At 38.7% G+C, this 19,897-nt stretch overlaps 1 protein-coding gene and 1 pseudogene across 1 annotated transcript in view; one reads left to right on the top strand and one right to left on the bottom strand.

The window, feature by feature from the left end:
* COLEC12 (collectin subfamily member 12) overlaps window positions 1-19,897 on the top strand; it is a 173,671-nt gene that overhangs the window by 125,779 nt on the left and 27,995 nt on the right. Inside the window, exons 3-5 of the mRNA XM_039844938.1 lie at window positions 8,286-8,408; window positions 17,491-17,589; window positions 18,501-19,547. Coding sequence (XP_039700872.1) covers window positions 8,286-8,408; window positions 17,491-17,589; window positions 18,501-19,547 — 1,269 coding nt within the window. The remainder of the gene's footprint in view (window positions 1-8,285; window positions 8,409-17,490; window positions 17,590-18,500; window positions 19,548-19,897) is intronic.
* LOC120590243 (uncharacterized) lies at window positions 17,650-17,768 on the bottom strand (annotated as a pseudogene).

Genomic DNA, 19,897 nt, shown 5'->3' with positions numbered 1-19,897 from the left:
GATGCAGGCCAAGCTGGGCTTGTGGGGAGGCTAATTAGGAAAAGATTCATTGAGGAGGAAATTTGTAAGTTTTTTGTGTGTGTTTTCTTTTGTTTTTATTGAGGTAACATGGGTTAATAACACTATGTAGATTTCAGGTGTACAATGTTATAATTCAATATCTGTATACGCTATTGTATGCTCACCACCAAAAGTCTAGTTTCCAGGTGTTATCATATGTTTGACCCCCTCCACCCACCTTGCCTTCCCCCCATCCTCTTCCCCTCTGGTAAGCACCATTTTGTTATGTGTATCTATGGGTTTGTTTTTGTTTTGTTTTATTTGTTTGTTACCATTTTGTTTTACATTTCACGTATGAGTGGAAATCATGTGGTTTTTGTCCTTTTCTGTCTGACTTATTTCACTTAATATCCTCAGGATCCATTTATGTTGTCGCAAATGTCAGTATTTCATCTTTCTTATATCAGAAGAGTATTCCACTGTGTCACTCTCTCTCTCTCTCTCACACACACACACACACACACACGCACACAGTATCTTCTTTATAATGGACACTTATCAAAAAGACAAGAGATGAGATGTGCTGGCAAGGATGTGGAGAAAAGGAATGTAAATTGGTGCAACCACTATGGATAACAGTACGGAGCTCCCTCAAAAAATTAAGAACAGAACTACCATATGACCCAGCAATTCCTCTTCTAGGTATTTATCCAAAGAATATGAAAACACTTATTCGAAAAGATATATGTACCCTTATGTTCATTGCAGCCTTATTTGCAATAGCCAACCTATGTGTGAGTAAGGTTTTAAAAGAAGTCATTTGGTAGAGAGGAAGAGTGTGGCAGGCAAGAGGAGGACGAATCTCAAGACCCAGAAAGGGAGTGAGCAAATTTTCAGTGAGTGCACTGAGCACTCTGCCCAGAGCCCCTATGCTCTTTCCATACTCCTTCAAGCTTTTGCTCAAATGTTACTCTGTGAAGCCTTCTCTGACCACTCTATTTAAAATGGCCATCAATCTCTCCCACATACCTATAACATTTATCACCTTCTAACGTATTAAAATATCCACCCACTGGGCCATAAGTGCCATAAGGGCAGATACTGTTGTCTGTTTTGTTCATCATTATACCCAGTGCCTGGTACATAGTAGATGCTCCATACTTATTTCTTGAATAAATGGGATGTAGTAAGAAAGAAGTGTGGTGAAGTAGGCAGTGTTTTGACATCTGAAAAACTCCGGTTTCCAGAGAATCCAGAAGCCTGAGTCTTCAAGTCAGGGCTGGCCTGTATGTAAGCAGAGTGGGCAGCGGAGTTCACTGGGCTGCAGTTTCTTCACTGGTAAGATGGACATTGACTGAGAAGACAGCTGGTGCTCCTCCAGGACCTGAGTTTCTGAGAGCACGTATGGTCAGAGGGTGCTAGCTGGTGAGCATCTCAGAGTGTGCATTGAGCCTACGGCAGCAGAGAACTACTGTGGGTTTCTGAACCATGAGGTCAAACTGGTATTTGCAAAAATATTTAGTTTTTCTGATATGCTCCAGGCAGCTTTTTTTAAAGGGGGGTAAAGAGACTAGAGGTCAATTTTTTATCACCATTGAATAAATTCTTTCACCTCCTTCCTTTCCACTAATTTATCTCACCTAACTCCTGAAGGCTTGAACCACTAGCAGATATTTGGATCTACTGATGAATGAACCATTAGAGACTGGCTTTTGAGGTTCCTATTTCAGTGTACTAGAACTTCGGAAGAAAACTCAATAGGGGCAACCAACCGGTTTTGGTTTCAGGCTTACACTGAGCAAGGCCCCTCCATGTCCCATGGTTGCCTTGAAATTATAAAGCTACCTTCTCTTCCTGGCCTACCCCATTCCAAGAGTTCCATCACCATTGGGGGATGATTTCCCTGTGGGGCTCACAGACCTTACCAGCCAAACCTCCAACCCAGTCCTGACCTCTCACAGAGATAATGAGCATTTATTTAGGGTGGAATTAACTTGCTGCTCAAGTATGTCACCACAGAATAGTAAGTAATTACAGCCTGTAGAAGCTTCAGGCCTGTAATAGTTAAGTTACTGGGAACTTAATTTTACTGTTCTTTTCTGTCAAATTTGAAGGATGTTTCTGCACTCCTTTATTTTGATGTAACACTTCTAGAAGCTTAACCTGTCAGCTTTGTACAGTTTATCTTGTTAGCCATCCTTAATCTTGTTTTTCTTTCCACTTCTGGGAGTCAATAAACTTAGATAAGCAATGTGTGATAAATCTAGGTCTAGCTCTCAGCTCAGCTACTCACTAGCTTGAGTACTCAGCCTCTTTGTCATCCACTTTCCTAAAATCTATAAAATTAAGGTCAGTTCCTACTTCGCAGGATTATTAAAGGGATTGGATTGTAAGTAACCAGGTGGGGGTGCCTGTAACGACAGCCTTCCTCAACAATTCCTTTTTGCATTCGCAGCAATAGCAAACTCTCACCTACTAAACAAATGTCTAATGGCCTTCCTCCAAATACCTGTGTAGTGCAAGTGTCCGTTCAATTATACAACAGACTCTGGTGGCCCAAGCTGGAGCTGAATGTTCATGAGTCTTTTTAATTAAAATATTCAGTGCCTAATCACATAAGAACATTGTTTGGCAGTGCCGGATAATGAAGTGGTCAGGATTGTCGAAATGCATCATCAGGCTTGTTGACAGTTCCCTCTGTGCCCATAGAATAAAATGAATAGGAAGAGAGCCAAGAGAAAGGGAGCCAGTGAGGAGAGACAAATGTGAGAGATGTGATGGTTGAGCTCCCCAATGAGAGAAGATTCTTTTTCTGAGAATTGAAAGCATTTGTGTACAGTTCATATAATAAAGGATTTCTTGTTATAAAAGCCACAAAGAGAAGATAATGACATTCTTTTGAGACAGTCTATATTCTGGTAGATACTATATATTCTGAGTGGCATCATTACATCTGGCTTTTGCCTACAACAATACTTTTTTAGTAGGCAGGACATGAATTATAAGTTTTAAAAAATAATACATACTCATTTTAAACATTAAAAACCAAATCAGAACTGACTGCCTTTACATATATGTATATATATACATATATATATAAATATATATATATATATATATATATATAGAGAGAGAGAGAGAGAGAGAGAGAGAGATGTGTGTATACCTACATACATATATATATACACATATATATATGAAAATTCTTTAATGGAAAAACTATACCCTTGGTAAATGTGTACAATATAAGTTCAGAATGTGCACAATATAAGTTCAGAATGAATGCTAAAGATTTTGAATTCATAAAGTTTCTAAATTTTTCTTATGCAGATGCATCTCTCTAAATACAGAGATGCTGTGGGGCTTCATTTATTTTGCATAGAAAGTTATTTCATTACCAATTCTTGTCCTGCTTTCATTTTCATGGTTCTCCACATTGTTTAGGAAACTTGGCGTAATAAGGTGTCAAGGGCTAGGATTTGTATTTGGGGAACTAAATTAATAATTAATTTTAAAAAGTTTTACTAACTAAATCATATCCCATCATTTAGTAAATAGCCTTTATAATAAGGAAAAACTTAATTTGTGGGATAAAGTGTTTTATGTATTTAACATTTTTTCTAGTGATACTGCATAACGTCCAGATAACTTACCGGGATGTTAACTCTTACTGTTTTGTTGCTTTTGAGGGCATTGTGATTATAGGAATTTATTTGAATCATCATTTTTACTGTTAGAGCCAAATTATTCTCATGGGCTTATGGGAATATGTGCCACCAGGCAGTAGATTAATAACTATAAAAAAACCACATGAAAAGGTCACTGCAAATCTCAGATCCAAACCTGGGGTTTTCTGGATTTTGCAATCTACCAGCTTTCTGAAGCTTCTCTTTGGTAACATGATCTTTATGGCAACACCACTGAGCTCTTGACACTTGTGGTAATTAAGATAGCCCAGAAGAGCCCCACACTCACCCACGGTGCCAGCCTTCACCTAACAAGGAAGGGGACTGACCAGTATGTGTCCATTTTAACAGACAAGCCCTCCGATGATATACATGGCAGAAAATTATGATACTGAAGGAAACTCTTTTGTTTTCCGAAAAGGTTGGAAAAACAGACTGGATTGGAGCCTGGACCACAGCACTTGGGAGGGCTCTTTATGGGGAACCACAGCAGAAAGGAATTCTCCTTGCTGGTGAATTCTTCTGGCCGTCTGCACTGTCATTCTTGCAGTGTTCCAATTATTCTCTCCAACCAGCTAACCGCCCCCAGATCGGTGGCTCCATCCAACTCCCACTCTTCTTACTTTAAACATGTGTTATTGGAAACAGGGCAACACAGGGAACTTTGAGTTTGGGCACTGGGGACCAAATTGTCAGCCTATTCTGAACTTTCATAGAATACTTAAGGAGTTAACTGGAGTGATTCTAGTTTCACTTGGCCCCAAAACGTTTGTTTTTTTTGTTTGTTTTTTTGTTTTTTTGGTATAATAAAGACTTGGACATGAGCAAATACATTCAGAACATGAGCCAAGAATCAAGTTCAATGGGAGATAGCTCAAGAGGGATAACGAATGGAAAGGCATGGAACCTGCAGACATGCTCTGCCTGTGGCCTGCTGAATTACAAATGTGCTGTTTGGGCCAGGTTTTTTGATAAGCTAGATCTCTTGGTGGTAGGTAAGGGGGCAAAACTGCTTCACTTCCTGCACTAGAATCTCTTATCCACAGCACTTTGCAGATCCATTCCTTTGGCCTTCCTACCCCACCCCCTCCAATGGGAACAGAGTCCCCAGTCTCTGCAAAGTAATGCTAAGAAAACAAATACTACAAAGGCTGGTAACAGGGGGGTATCTCTCTTGAATGTTTTTTGTGACCATCTAGGTTCAAGGAGGAGGGGTCCCCCAGCTACATGAGCCAGCAGGGTTTCTTTGTAGTAGGCATTCCTATGTTTGGCCAGATGTCCTCCCAGCGGAGGGCAGAGAGAGAAAGATAAAACAGAATTCTTATTAAAAATAAGTCTGAGAGGGTAGAGAAAAAACAAGAAAGAGAAAGTGTGTCAAGTGGAAAAGGAGGTCAGGTGGTGCCATCTGATATTGATTAAATGCTGATATAGTCAGTAATGAGAAATGTACATCGTGAGGAAGTGACTGTTCTTCAGGATGTGAACCACTGACAACTGTCTGGAGCAGATCTGCACAAATATCACATGTATAAGATGTTCAGTGGCAAACACAGTGCTAGCACACATGGCCAGGATGGGAGGGAAAGGCTCCTACATTGAGAATCAGGACGTGTGGCTTCTGATGTGGCTTCTGATTCTGCTTAATCTTGCCGGCCTCACTTTCCCCATCAATAATACAATAACACTTGACCAGATGACCTCTAAGCAACCTTCTAGCCCTAGATTCTATTATCTACTGTAATCTCTGCTCTGATCAAATCTTCTGAGGCTCTTCTAATGGAATGTAAGAAGTAGCCCTGGAAAAGTATAAAGAGCTCACCCACCATGGTCCTAAAATCCAAAAGGAATGACCACCCCACCCCCAACCCCAACTCAACTATAAAAGTGTCATTTAGTCTTTCCACAGGAGGTCAGTCAGCATCTGTGTCTGTCATCCCTCATTACCAAAGTAAGTTTATTGTTTCTGAACATGAAATGTGGCATGTTTGTGGGTTTACCTATACTTCTTCCTTTCCAAATCCAAAAAATATTTTTACCCTAACTGGATATGAGGAGTCTGTTTCATTTTAAACTGCCAGGTTATGAAGAACCTAAGAGCTGATAGAGGGTGTGTGTGTGTGTGTGTGTGTGTGTGTGTGTGTGTGTGTGTGTGTGTGTTCATCCTTTAGTTCAGAGTAAGCTGTTGAAGATTTTTGATGTTTTTGTTTTTTTCTTTTTGGCATTGCCATGAGGATAGCAGTATTTTAGTACAGGGTGGGGCTGGATTCCAGTGGGAATGGAAGAGGATCTTCCAATGAGATTAAAGAATCTCACACTAGGATGGTGACAATGGAAATGGAGAGGAAAGAATACCAGACAGAGGTACCATGGCATAGTGGAGATATCATGGATTTTGGAGTCAGACAGACCCAGGTTTGAATCCTGGCTGCGATGTCTATAGAATGACATTTCAGTTCTCACTGCCTGCCTCCTTCAGGGGTTAATATATGGATTAAAAATGCTGTGTGTCAAGTACCTAGTTTAGAACCTGGTACAGTTTAGGCAGTAAATGAACAGCAATAAACTATAGATGAGATAATCATGATAAAACTATCCCACAAGAAGATTAGCAGGGCCTAGTGACTGAGTGAATTAGAGAATCAGTACTAAAGACTTCAGGGTGTCTTTGAGTTTAACCTCCTGGGGAATTGGGATAGTAGCAGTTTTTACGTTGGATAGAAATAGGAAGGTTGGGTGGAAGTTTGAGATCTGGTTAGGCAGGGCTAGTACCAAGAGTGGGTTTGGACATGAGAGATGGTGCTGAGATATCTAGGTGGCAGTTAGAGGAGGACGGAAGGAAAAGGAGTAAAAGAAATGAGAAAACTGTGATGCAAAGAAGCTCATTTTCTCTACTCTAGTCTGTTAGATCAGTGACTCTGATTTTATAGCTTTACCTTTAAGGAATTGGCCAGCCAAATGTTGATCCAGCATGACCATCTTCTAAACCAAACCTTTCCTCCTCAAAGCATTTCTCTGACCAGGTGTCACTTGGACTTTATGCAGAATCTTAGCTCCTACCTCCGACCTGCTGAATCCAGAATCTGCATTTGAACAATGCGATTTGTAAGCACCTTATGGTTTGAGCAGCACCATTCTTAAGCATGGTCCCCAGACAAGCAGTGTCAGCATCCCCTGGGAATATGTTGGAAATCCAGATTCTCAGGCACCTTCTCAGACTTCCTGAATTAGAAATGTTGTGTTTTAACGAGCTCTTCGAGTGAGTCTGATGTGCCCCAGAGTTTGAGAATCACTGCTCTAAGTCATGGAACAGACAGACTCAGCCCCCTTCCCTTGGCTCTCTAGCTCAGAACATCAAGGGATTGATTAAACCCTGAAAGTTAAATCTGGGTCATTTTTCTATGCTGTGTCTCTCATAATTTTGCATTAAAAACAGCTGAAGAGCTCTTTTCATGGAAGAAGGCACAATGCATAAAATTACCAACCCCAAGAGAGAAACGTAGGCTGTGGCTTAATCTTCACGACCTGCCCATCAAAAGTTATTGAGCACAGTTATGGGAGATCAGCCCTTTATGCACTGTTGACACATAGGGAAACAGGTCAGGAAAAGAAAGAATCTCCCTGTACTCTTTACAATGTGATTTTCACATTAAAATGTCCATAGTCTTCGTCTTCTGTGTTTCTCATCAATCCGATGGTAAGTTCCCTTTCATGGGTTTGTTTCTGGAGTCACTTGCAGAAATGATGATGGTTTACCACTTAGATTAGAATATTTTTCAAAAGTTGAACTGTGAGCAGTCTACCTCCTCTTATCAAAAAATATCTGGTTTTTCTAGCTGTTCCATAATTGTTTTTTAAATCACCGTGATAAATAAGGGCCAGTGTTGGTTTACGGTATGTATGTAATGTATAAAAATGGTTATATATTGAGCATTTTAATCATAAAATTACCTGTATTATCTGCTACAGGTTATAGTACATTTACAGCCAGTGGCATGTTTGTAAACCGGTTCAGGGCGAGGTGTGGCAAGGGGGTGGGGGGGGAGCGGAATTATCATGTAAATATTCCCTCCAGGACTGATTTCAAGCTGCCAACAGTTTAACAGTCAGCTTCCCAAATTCCTACAAATTTAACAATCGACTCTCTCGCAAACCAGAAGGAACTAGCTGTAGTACACCACTGAAATAAACACCAAGGGACAAGTCACAATTTGTTTTTTTGGTTGATTATGTTTAAATTGCTATAGGTTCAATAATGGCTAAAACAAGTGAATTTAGGTATTTCAAATCTTTTGTCCTGTAGACATTTTTATTGAAATATTAATTGTAGTTATTAGAGTGAAATTTGGTTTGAAAGTTTTATGAAAATTATGTGCTATTTTCAAATCACATTAAATACAATTATAACAATATAATGGTAATATGTAAAGTACTTGAGTTGCTTAAGTGATGAGTATATTTAATTTCAAAATGCCACTCATCCTGTAATGAGACATATATAAAACATTATTTTTAGTTGTAATATTTGAACTAAAATTCAAAAAGATACTTTTGGAAGTAATGTTTTTGGTCACTATTACTAAAATTTGACTTCTCTTATAGGTATTCAGGAAGGAACACAATGTACCAAATGTAAAAATAACTGGGCACTGAAGTTTTCTATCATATTATTATACATTTTGTGTGCCTTGCTAACAATCACAGTAGCCATTTTGGGATACAAAGGTAAGTACTTTTCCTTTTTCCTTCAGATATCAAGTTTCCCTTCATTAACTTAACATGAAAAAAAAACCACGTTTTCAAGGATGAAGTAGTTCATGAATACAACTCAGATGCAAAACTAAGCAACATCATAAGCTCCATCTTTGTGTCTTGAGCTTCTTGTGGCTGTGGGATCTGAAAGGGGGAAAGTAGCAGTTCTTTTTGACTTATTTCAACAGTAATAATGACCCTCTATGAGGTATAAAGATTTTTTTGTCTTTGTTGTTTTTTCCCACCTATTTCCAGCTACTCCCTCTTCCTCTGTCTTTTTTCATCTTATCTCTAAGAGGCCCTGTGGAAACCCTGGAGTCAGCACACAAGAAAACTATATTGACAGAGGAAAAGCCAAACATAAGATCTCCAGAGATATAAGGCTTATTTCACCCAGGGACTAGCCAACTAATTTCCTTTTTTCTCTTCAGCACATTTACTGTGGTCAGTGTTGTTTATATAGCTCCATAAAAATATTACTCTGTACAAGTTAAACACAGAGACGGCACCACTACCTCAACTATACTTTATGGGACATTAGGCATTCTTTCAGTGTGTCTGGTTTAAGGTCACTGGAAGGTGTTCACCTGAAACCTCCAGACTCACAGACAAAGTGCCCCCCACCCCAAGCCCCATACCTGTTCCAGACACCTCAGGTAGAAGGTGTCATGATGCAGAATCATGAACTACGTAAACCCTTTTATAGGAAATATTCATGGAAGCCTTGCTGTCAAATACACGAGACAGACATCTAGTCTAGTTTCAGTGTAATCTGCTGATCTTCAAAACTTTCACTCAGCAGCCACCTAAGCTGCCTTCCCTCAGAAGTGACAGATGAACAGTGGAGAATCCCACACGTTTCCTTCTCCATACCTTGGCCCATGGACTTGGCCTGGGGAGAGGAAGATTTAATGTGAATTCTCAACTTGTAAGTCCTCCCACCTCTCCCAGTGTTTAGTGGTTTCCTGAGGAAACATAGTGTATTGGAATAAGAATGGGTTTTGGAGCCAGATGGTCCAAGATCAGTTATTGATTCTGCCATTTGTAATACAATTGTGTTTATTAAGTGTTTGCTAGCATGCCAGGCATCATGCTAAGTTCTTTGCATGGCTATGTAACTTGGGTATGGATCATACACTCTTAGGGTTTCCAATTTCTTATCTGTAAAATGGCAGTTATAATGCCAATTTTCAAGGTCATTAGGATGAGCAAAGATGATGTAATTCAACCACCTGTCCTGCAGTTGGTCCCAGCAGATAAGTGGCTATACCACTCTATTCCTTCCTTTTTCATAACTGTGTTTATACAGTTCTAGCCATCAGAATGGGAAAATAAGTTTAAAATGCTCAGTGCAGTCCAGGACATATACATGGAAAATTATGTGTATCCTATAGTGTATGGACTGATGAATTTGAACAATGAAAATTTGGAAAATTACCAGGTCATTTTATCCATTTGTGATGAGTTAATCTCACCTAGGATTAACAGTGTAACTAACTGATTAAGACAGGCTACTAAATCATGGCAAGGGCCGGACAAAGGTGGGAGAGGGAACCTACTGGGGAAAAAGAGGGTTTTTTATGTCCTGGGTAATTCACACTCTTCTCCTTTAGGTCATTACTCACTTCTCCATGACTTTTCCTAGCAAAGCCAGATAAAGGAATCAAACAACCACTTAATAAGTATTCTTAGAGATCAGTGCTGTGTGATACCGTGAAAGATAACATTTAGTACTGAAAGGGAGATGAGAAGGTTTTGACGAGCATACAACCATATGGCATTTTGTAATTTTTGCTCCTGCAAGGAAATAAGGTCTAGGATCTTTATGCCTTCAAAATTATACAGAAAGATCTGAAAGAGAGGGGATTTTTTCTTCTTTTTTTGTTTGTTTGTTTTTAAAAAACAGACACTCCCTCTATTGTTATGACATTGAAAAGCCCTTCTCAGCTCTGGCTTGGTTTGCATGTGCTGGTCCATTTGCCTGGAACACCTTTTCTTTGCTCTCTACCTAAATCACTTCTTTCTCTTCACGTCTCACTTGTACACATGTCCTGCAAGAAGCCCCGAAGGCTGAATTAGGTGCCCTCCTGTTTGATCCCAAAGCACCTTTTATTTGCTTTTAGCCCCTGCCACACTGTAACATTATAGCCTGTGGGCTTGTCTGTCTCACCACCTAAACAAACTATAAGTTCCATGGAGACAAAAGCCTATCTTTTATTTGTTATATCTCCCACTAGCACCTAGCCTCATGGTACTTAAATTTGCTGAATGAATTATTGAGAGGATGGGTGAATTGTAGATTTGAGCTGACTTCTGTAAAGGCAGTCAGTCCATGTCCAGGGACCTCTAAGCTAATCTGCACTTAGGGGATTGCTGCAACTCAAAGTCCTACCTAGAAACCCCAAATCCTGGAGATCGCTTGGCTTGCTCTGGGGATGTGATCTGACCAAGATGAAGGAGAGAAGAGATTGAAGCAAGATAAGTGAAGGCAGGATGACCGTCTTGCCCATCTTTTCCTTCCTTCAAGGCGCCCATCTCTCAGGCCTCTACTGAATGAAAATAAGATAATACAACATGCAGTTTGGGTTTCCAAACACAGCCTTAATGAACTAAAATGTTGATATTTTCCAGATGTGTTTTCTCTTATACAGTGAGCCCTCTTTCTTGCTGATAAGATGCTGGTGACCCCACATTATAAGAGGCAGAAAGATAAGCCTCACTTTTCACTTTACACATCTCCTTTTGAAGTCTAGAGAAACTCTCTCCATTAAAAAAGGAAAGAAAGAAAAATATTCAGTGAAAGATGTTTCTCTGAAGGGGAAGTTGAAAGAAATAAAACAGAAACTTCTTTATTTACTGGAGTCAGCAAAGGCAACTTCATACTGTTTTCTTCAAATCGTTCCTTACTTCTCCTTTTATGTCACTTATGTAGCTACAAGTTAGGATATGACTTAAGTTCCTTCTAGAGGGTCTGCTGAACAATTCAGAGGACTGCTGAGTCACCCAGATAGGTCAGTACAATGGCTGTGATCATGAGGCTCATCATCTGCTTTACAGAAAGTTACTTCTTGGACAGTTACAGCTTGTTTCATCTTGTGCCCTGGGCTTTTATCATCAGTCAATGGAGCTTCTAGGGCAGAAGCCATCTCCTTAGTTCAATGGGTCATGTTTCCCCCATAATATTCCCTGTACAGGGAAATCCTACTCAGTTGTCCTGCCCTGTACGCATTTATGGTAGTCTGAATCTTTCTCAATAAAAATCTCCTTTAACGTAACATTCCTAGTCATAGAATACTTACCTTCCTGTTAAGCTCTGCCAAAGTAGCAATGACAAAGTAGACTTTCAAAACGTGCATCAAATCATACTGCGTGGTTGTTATCGGAATCTAGGATTGCATTCCACAACCAGATCTTTGGTATTTTTGTAATGAAAACTGAAATAATATTCAAAGTAGAAATGTCTTTATTGCATTCCAGGGGAATGTAGTTGATATTACTGAGAAGTCTCAGCTACCAATGAGGTGGTGTGTTACCCCCTGAGTACTACAGTCCGTCTGGTACAGACACTCGTGAGCACCAGGCAGAATCTCTGTGTTCTGCTCTTGTTCCCTGTCCTCAAAGACTGAGCTATGAGCTATGTCTCTTATGTCCTCAGTGTCTAGCACTATGTCATGTACATGGCAGATGCTTAGTAAACATCTGAGAATGATGACTGTAAAGAGAATATGAAGAAGACATAATCCTTCCCCTCAAGGGATTTTTATTGGAGAAAACCATATTTAGGAAAAAGAAAGAGTAAATGAGAGGCAATGTGGACTTATGGAGAAAGCATGGATTGTAGAGTTAGATCTCCTGGCCTGGTATCCCACTTAGTCACTTATAAGCTATGTGATTCTGGGAAAGTTACTGAACATCTCTGAGCCTCAATTTCTTCATCTGTAAAATAAGAGTTGTAAGGATTAACTGCAGCTATGGTACAGTGCATCTTTTAAAGAGTAGGCACTCAATAAATAGAGGCTGTTATTATTGCTATTCAGATAACAGTTCAGTGGTAGGGTATAGAATCAAATCACCAGGGAAGGCTTAGCATGATGGGGTGATGACATTTAGAGTGGACCTTAAAAGATGGGTGGAATCAAGGAAGGAACAAGTTGGTGGCCCAGACCAAGGAATTATACCAATGATAGAAAAGGTATTATTGTCAGATTATCCTAGAGAATTAGGCTTTGAGTACTTGAAGAGGGACAACTCTTCATGCATAACACCAAAAGTACTGATATTCTGAAGAAAAATATTCAGTCAAGAAACAATTTCTAGAAAAGGGGAGCCTGTGAAAAACCAGACTTGTAGTAACTCTTCTGTGTTTCATGTTTATTTTCCTCTTATGAGAACAATCTACAAACTGAGGTCTATATGTATAGACTGGGAGTTTCTAGAGTAAGAGAGGATGGCTCTGCCATCCTTAGAATTTGTGCTAATAAGTTAACAGTAAAAACCAATGAAAATGCTGTGTACTATTACAGCAAATGTAGATTCTGGATCTCCATCAGCATAGTATTTTTATGAAGAAGCAAGCTGCCAGCTTTGCAACCCTACAGATTGCAACTTTATACCCAGATACTGCTTTAAACACAGACACATGCCTCAGTGCATGGAACCAATTTATTAGTACTTGTGGGCAAATAGTTTCCTTGCTGCACCAAAGAGAAAATTAACAGGTTTTTTGTTGTTTTTTTTTAATGAATATATTTATTCCTTTTATTCGATGCAAATCTGAATTATCTGTCCATGACTGTTCTGGTTTTTTGTTTGTTTGTTTGTTTGTTTGTTTTAACTAAAATGGAAGAAAAATTCGAGAGGGTAGAAAACGACTGCCTGTCAGCATATTTAGAGGTTTCTTTGGCTTCCAGGAAAAAAAGTCGGGACTTAAGATCTTGCATGTGGTTTGAGGGCAGACAAAAGCATATGTTTTGATTTCAGGATCAGAAATGAACCTAAACTTATAAACATGAACTATTTTATTTTTAAAAGTTTAGCTTTGCTAAAATGCAGATGAAATATTTTATTCTTCCAAGTTTCCAGGGATTAGGAGTATACATGCCCATCAAACAACTCTAAGGTGCAGATTATCATAACTATATCTCTCTGTTTCTATAGTCATTAAAAAACAACAATTATTCAACTAGACGCCATACTCGTTCCAGTGCTGAGGCTCCCCTGGGTTGGTTGGTTTGTAAGTTTGTTTGCTTGACCTCTAGCTCAACCAATTTCTCACCGGCTTCAGCAGTCAGCAGGCAGGTTCTCATTTATTTAAATAAACGGCATAATAAATAAGTTTGTGTTGAACACCGATAAGTGTCACACATTGAGCTAAGAGCTGGAAATAAAACTGCATACAAATTTCCCTGCCTTAAAGTATCTTATAGTAAACAAGCCATGACAACAGAGTGAAGTCCTGCAATAAAAAACGGACAACCTGCCAAGAGAACTCTGTAAAATGTATTTCAGCAAAGAAATGTATTTCACCACAAGAAATGATGAACTGAGTCTTGAATAGTAGATAGGTCTTAGCTTGGTGAAGAGGCCAGGAAAGAACATTCTAAGTGGAAAGAAGAACACATGGTAAGGCTTGGGTGAGAAAGAGCATTTGGTACAGTGCACACACTTCATCATGGTTAGACTGTAGAAGCTTGAGGGAGAGCATGCCGTCCTTCTCCAGAGAAGGTGCTGGGAACTTCAGAGCTGGTTCACTTTAGGTCATTCAGACACATGGGACCATACTTCTATTTCCTGACAGAAACCAGGAGAATCTTCTCACACAATCATGTGTGGGTGGAGCAATTAATGAATACAATAAACTGGACCCATTGGCTCACGATTAATGTACAAAACATATTAAGGCTTTAAAAAAATAAAGTCATTATTTAAAAAAGCTGTTGATAGCAAAAAAGGACAGTCAGACTTCATTCCAAGTTGCTGGAGGTTGGATCTCAGGGAGCCACTTTTGGAGAAATATACTCTTATTAGACATTTTAGAAAGATAAATGTGTACTCATAACCATAGAGAATTATCGCCTTCTGAGAATGAATTATAACAGAAGTTTTTATTTAACACTGTATCACTAACTTTCCCTATCATGTATAATTGAGAAAATGTTTTTTAAAAAGTCTTCTTTTTAAATTATTGTTTGGAAACCCACTTAGGCATCTTCTTGGGAACTGTTAAAGTATAGACTCATTTGTCACTAAGGAGAAGCAGATTTTCAGGCCTCGGTAGTGTGACGTATGACGGAGAATGGCAAACACTATTCTATGGAGACTTTGTGTATAGACTTGAGCTAGGTGTCCTTTGCCATGGGCTCTTCTGATAAGTGAGTCCCACCTGCCAGAAATAGTAGAGAGTATGATGAGTGATGAAATTTTGTAAATGATCACAGTGTTATGACTCCATCTTTGGAAACTAATACAGATGCTCCTCCATCGGTTACATACCAATAAATCCTTCATAAGTCGAAAATGCACTTAATACACGTAATCTATCATAGCTTAGCCTAGCCTACCTTAAACATGCTCAGAACACTTACATTATCCTACAGTTGGGCATAATCATCTAACCCAGTGAATATACTGTAGAGTATCAGTTGTTTATCCTTGTGATCGTATGGCTAACTGGGAGCTGTGGCTCATTGCCACTGCTCAGCATCACGAGAGAGTCTTGTACCACACATCACTAACCAGGAAAGATCAAAATTCAAAATCGAAGCACAGTTTCTACTGAATGGGTATCATTTTTACACTATCGTAGAGTCGAAAAATCATTAAGTTGGGGAATATCTACATAGGAAAAAGTACAGATTGAGGACTTTCATTATACATAAAAATTTATAAATTAGTTCCAAACAAATTTTAAAACATCCAAGGCAATACTAAATCAAGAGAAGAATTAAAAACATAATTCTCAAGTTTACAAAAAATTTGTGTAAACAAAATCTTGTAGCCTTAGTGACAGTAAACACAGCGACTTGAGCAGTGAGGAATTTGGACCAGGCGATCTTTTTAATATGAGCGAATCTATACTTCCCCTGTTTTGGTTAGGTTTAATTTCTGCAGAGACTTTTGATTCATCTTAGACAAAGCGGTAGACTCGTAGACCTACAGATTGTTATTAAAAGTTTCAATTTATTTAAAAATCATACGAATTAAAAAGTTTAATGTTGCCTCAGAGATCACGTCCCCTAATTTATTAGGATAACTGAAGCCCATAACACTAAAATGAGTACACCAAGGGAAGGAGGTGGAAAAGGAAGGATTTATCGATGGCTTGCTAGGTGCTAGAACCCTTATATTATGGCTTGCAGGACATTTGTCCTATCCAAAACATCCATAGAGACATTGGTCTACACTAAAAGGTCCATAAAATTTGGTCCTATGCAAAATGTCCATGGAGACATTTTATTCTAATAATCAATTAAGGCACAGACTCAGCTTCTGAATAGTGTAACTCGCCAGAGCATATGCAGAATCCTGCGTATAATAGATCTTCAGTACAGTTGAATGATCTCCAATTATGACTTCGTCATGGTGTATGATCCTTTTTATGCAATGTTGAATTTGGTTTACTAGTATTTTGCTGATGATTTTTACATCTATATTCATCAGATATATTAACCCATAGTTTTTGTTTCTTATAGTGTCTTTTTCAAGCTTGAGTATCAGAGTAATGCTTGCCTCATAAAATGAGTTTGAAAGTGTTTTCTCCTCTTCAATTTTTTGAAATTGTTTCAAAAAAATTGGCATTAATTCTTCTTTAAATGTTTGGTGGAATTTACCGGTGAAGCCATTTGATCTGGGCTTTTCTCTATTGGGAAGTTTTCGATTACTGATTCAGTTTCCATACTATAAGTCTATTCAGATTTTCTATTTCTTCATGATTCAGTTTTAGTAGGTTGAATGTTTCCAATAATTTATACATTTCTTCTAGGTTATCCAATTTTTTGTTGTATTACTGTACATAGTTTTTGAAAATCTTTTTATTTCTGTGAAATCAGTTGTAATGACTTTTCTTCTATTTCTGATGTTGTTTATTTGAGTCTTTTCTCTTTTTTTCTTAGCTAAAGGTCTATTTTCTTGGTCTTTGCAGAAAACCCATTCTTTTTTTGGATTTCTAGCTATTGTTTATTTATGCTTTATTTCATTTATTTTAGCTCTAATCTGTGTTATTTCTTTTTTTCTTTTAACATTGAGCTTAGCTTGTCCTTTTTCTAGTGTCTTGAGGTGCACAGTTAAGTTGTTTTCTTAAGGTCTTTCTTCCTTTTTAATATAGGCATTTATTACTATAAACTATCCCCTTACTGCTGCTTTTGCTACATTTCATGCATTTTGGTGTTTTGTTTTTGTTTCAAGACCTTTTCTAATTTTCCTTTTGATTTCTTCTTTGACCCAGTGGTGGTTGAAGACTGTGTTCTTGAACTTTCCCATGTTTGTGGATATTCATTTCCCTTCTGCTATTAATATCATTCCATTGTTGTCAGAAAATACTTGGTATGTGCTATGGACTGAGTGTATCCTAAAATTCATATGTCGAAATACCCAATGAGATGGTATTAGGAACAGCAGCCTTTGGGAGGTGATGTAGTCATAAGGGTAGAGCCCTCATGGATGAGAGTAGTGTCTTTATAAAAGACCATGTGAGCACAGAGTGAGAAGATGGCTATCTATGAGTCAAGAAATGGGCCCACACCAGACAGACACCAAAAGAGTAAATGCCTTGATCTTGAACTTCCAAGCCTCCAGAACTGTGAGAAATGTTTGTTGTTTAAACTAAAAACAACAACAACAACAACAAAAACCATTTACAAGTAAACTGCCAGTGGGTTTTGAGACAAATAACTCATTTTTTCTAAAAGAATGCTTTTCCCCACACAGGATTTGATTTCATTTATATTCTTTGTTTCAGTCTGTTTCCTTTATTCTATAATGAAATGATCTCTTGTTGAAACTGAAAAATAAAATTTCAGCAGATATGTATATTAATGCATTGATTTCCAAATCTTAGTTGTAGAGAAAATGGACAATGTTACAGGTGGCATGGAGACATCTCGCCAAACCTATGATGACAAGCTCACAGCAGTGGAAAGCGACCTGAAAAAATTAGGTAATCTGAATGGGAGTGAATCATCTACTTTGTATAAATGACCACAGCTTTTTTTTAATATACCTACAGCACCTGGTATTCCTAGGTGGTCTCCCATCCAAGTACTAACCAGGCCCAACCCTGTTTAGCTTCCAAGATCAGGCGGGATCAGGCATGTTCAGCACAGCATGGCCGTAGTGACCATGGCTTTTTAGAATATGTTGTTGTAAACATCCATTTACCCAAAAAGACATTAAATGTTTGTATTGTATGTTGAATCCTTTCTGATGATTTAACTCAAGGACTTTTACATTTTTAAGTTAAGGCCCAATTTCGGAGTTGAATCTCCCCAAAAGAGAAACCACAGTTATGTGCCAAATAAAATCTGAATATCAGTCCTGATAAACACACACACACACACACACACACACACACACACACACACACACACACACATACTTTTACTAAATACTCTTTTATAAAATTCTTAGTAAATTAATATTTAAATTATTTTAAACTGCATAGAAGAATTATAGAAATTAATTTTAAAAATAAAAGATTCCAGCCTATTTTATCCTTTGATTTTTGTTTTCATTTTTTTAAAAAGGAATTTGGGTGAATTTAACAAAAAACAAAGAGTTTATTCCTTTCTTTTCACCCTGCTCAGTGCTCTAGAATCAAGTAAATATCCCTTCCCAATTTGAGAAAAATGTTCATTCAGATTGGTCAGTTTTGGTACTCAGCACCCTTTCCAATTCCCCAGCATCCAGTTTTAAGAGATGTGGATTTTATTAGTGCAGAGCAGTCTGCATATACCACAAATTTTATATCTAAAATATAGTGCATACCAGTTAAATCTCTTTGGGATCTTTAACCACACATGAATACTTCTCCATATCACCAATCTAAGTAACAAATATATCTTATTTCAGGGGACCAAACTGGGAAGAAAGCTATAAGCACCAACTCAGAACTCTCTACCTTCAGATCAGACATTCTGGATCTTCGACAACAGCTTCGTGAAATTATGGAAAAGACCAGCAAGAACAAAGATACGCTGGAGAAGTTACAGGCAAGTGGGGATGCACTGGTGGACAGGCAAAGTCAACTGAAAGAAACTTTGGAGAATAACTCTTTCCTCATTACTACTGTAAACAAAACCCTCCAGGCGTATAATGGCTATGTCACAAATCTACAACAAGATACCAGTGTGCTGCAGGGCAATCTGCAGAGCCAAATGTATTCTCATAATGTGGTCATTATGAACCTCAACAATCTGAACTTGACCCAAGTGCAGCAGAGGAACCTCATCACCAACCTGCAGCGGTCTGTGGATGACACAAGCCAGGCTATCCAGCGAATCAAGAACGACTTCCAAAATCTGCAGCAGGTTTTCCTTCAAGCCAAGAAGGACACTGATTGGCTGAAGGAGAAAGTTCAGAGCTTGCAGACGCTGGCTGCCAATAACACTGCCTTGGCCAAAGCCAACAACGATACCCTAGAGGATATGAACAGCCAGCTCAGCTCATTCACAGGTCAGATGGACAACATCACCACGGCCTCACAAGCCAACGAGCAGAACCTGAAAGACCTGCAGGATATACACAAGGATGCAGAGAACAGAACAGCCATCAAGTTCAGCCAGCTGGAGGAACGCTTCCAACTCTTTGAGACAGATATCGTGAATATCATTAGCAATATCAGTTACACAGCCCACCACCTGCGGACGCTGACCAGCAATCTGAATGAAGTCAGGACCACTTGCACAGATACCCTGACCAAACACACAGATGATCTGACCTCATTGAATAACACATTGGCCAATATCCGTTTGGATTCTGTTTCTCTCAGGATGCAACAAGATATGATGAGGTCAAGGTTAGACACTGAAGTAGCCAACTTATCCGTGATTATGGAGGAAATGAAGCTGGTGGACTCCAAGCATGGTCAGCTCATCAAGAATTTTACAATACTACAAGGTGAGTGAAAATTCTGAATTTGTTTGTATTATCTATTGCTCTATGACAAATTACCCTAAAACTTGGCAATTTAAAACAGTGAACATTTATTATTTCATAGTTTCTGAAAGTCAGCAATTCAGGAGCAGCTTAGCTGAATGGTTCTAGCTCAGTATCTCTAATGAGGTTGCAGTCAAGATATTATATAGGGCTGTAGTCATCTGAAGCCTTAACTGGGACTGGAGGACCTGCTTCCAGGATGGTTCATTGACATGACTCTTGGCAGGGAGCCTTGGCTCCTCACCATGTGAAATTGCTTGAGTGTCCTCACAACATGGCAGCTGGCTGCCTCCAGAGCCAGTGATCCAAGA

The sequence above is a fragment of the Pteropus medius genome, unplaced genomic scaffold (assembly GCF_902729225.1).
Source record: "Pteropus medius unplaced genomic scaffold, Ma_sr-lr_union100, whole genome shotgun sequence".
Taxonomy (NCBI): domain Eukaryota; kingdom Metazoa; phylum Chordata; class Mammalia; order Chiroptera; family Pteropodidae; genus Pteropus; species Pteropus medius.
Note: the sequence above shows the minus strand (reverse complement) of the source record. Positions and strands in the feature narration are given on the sequence as shown.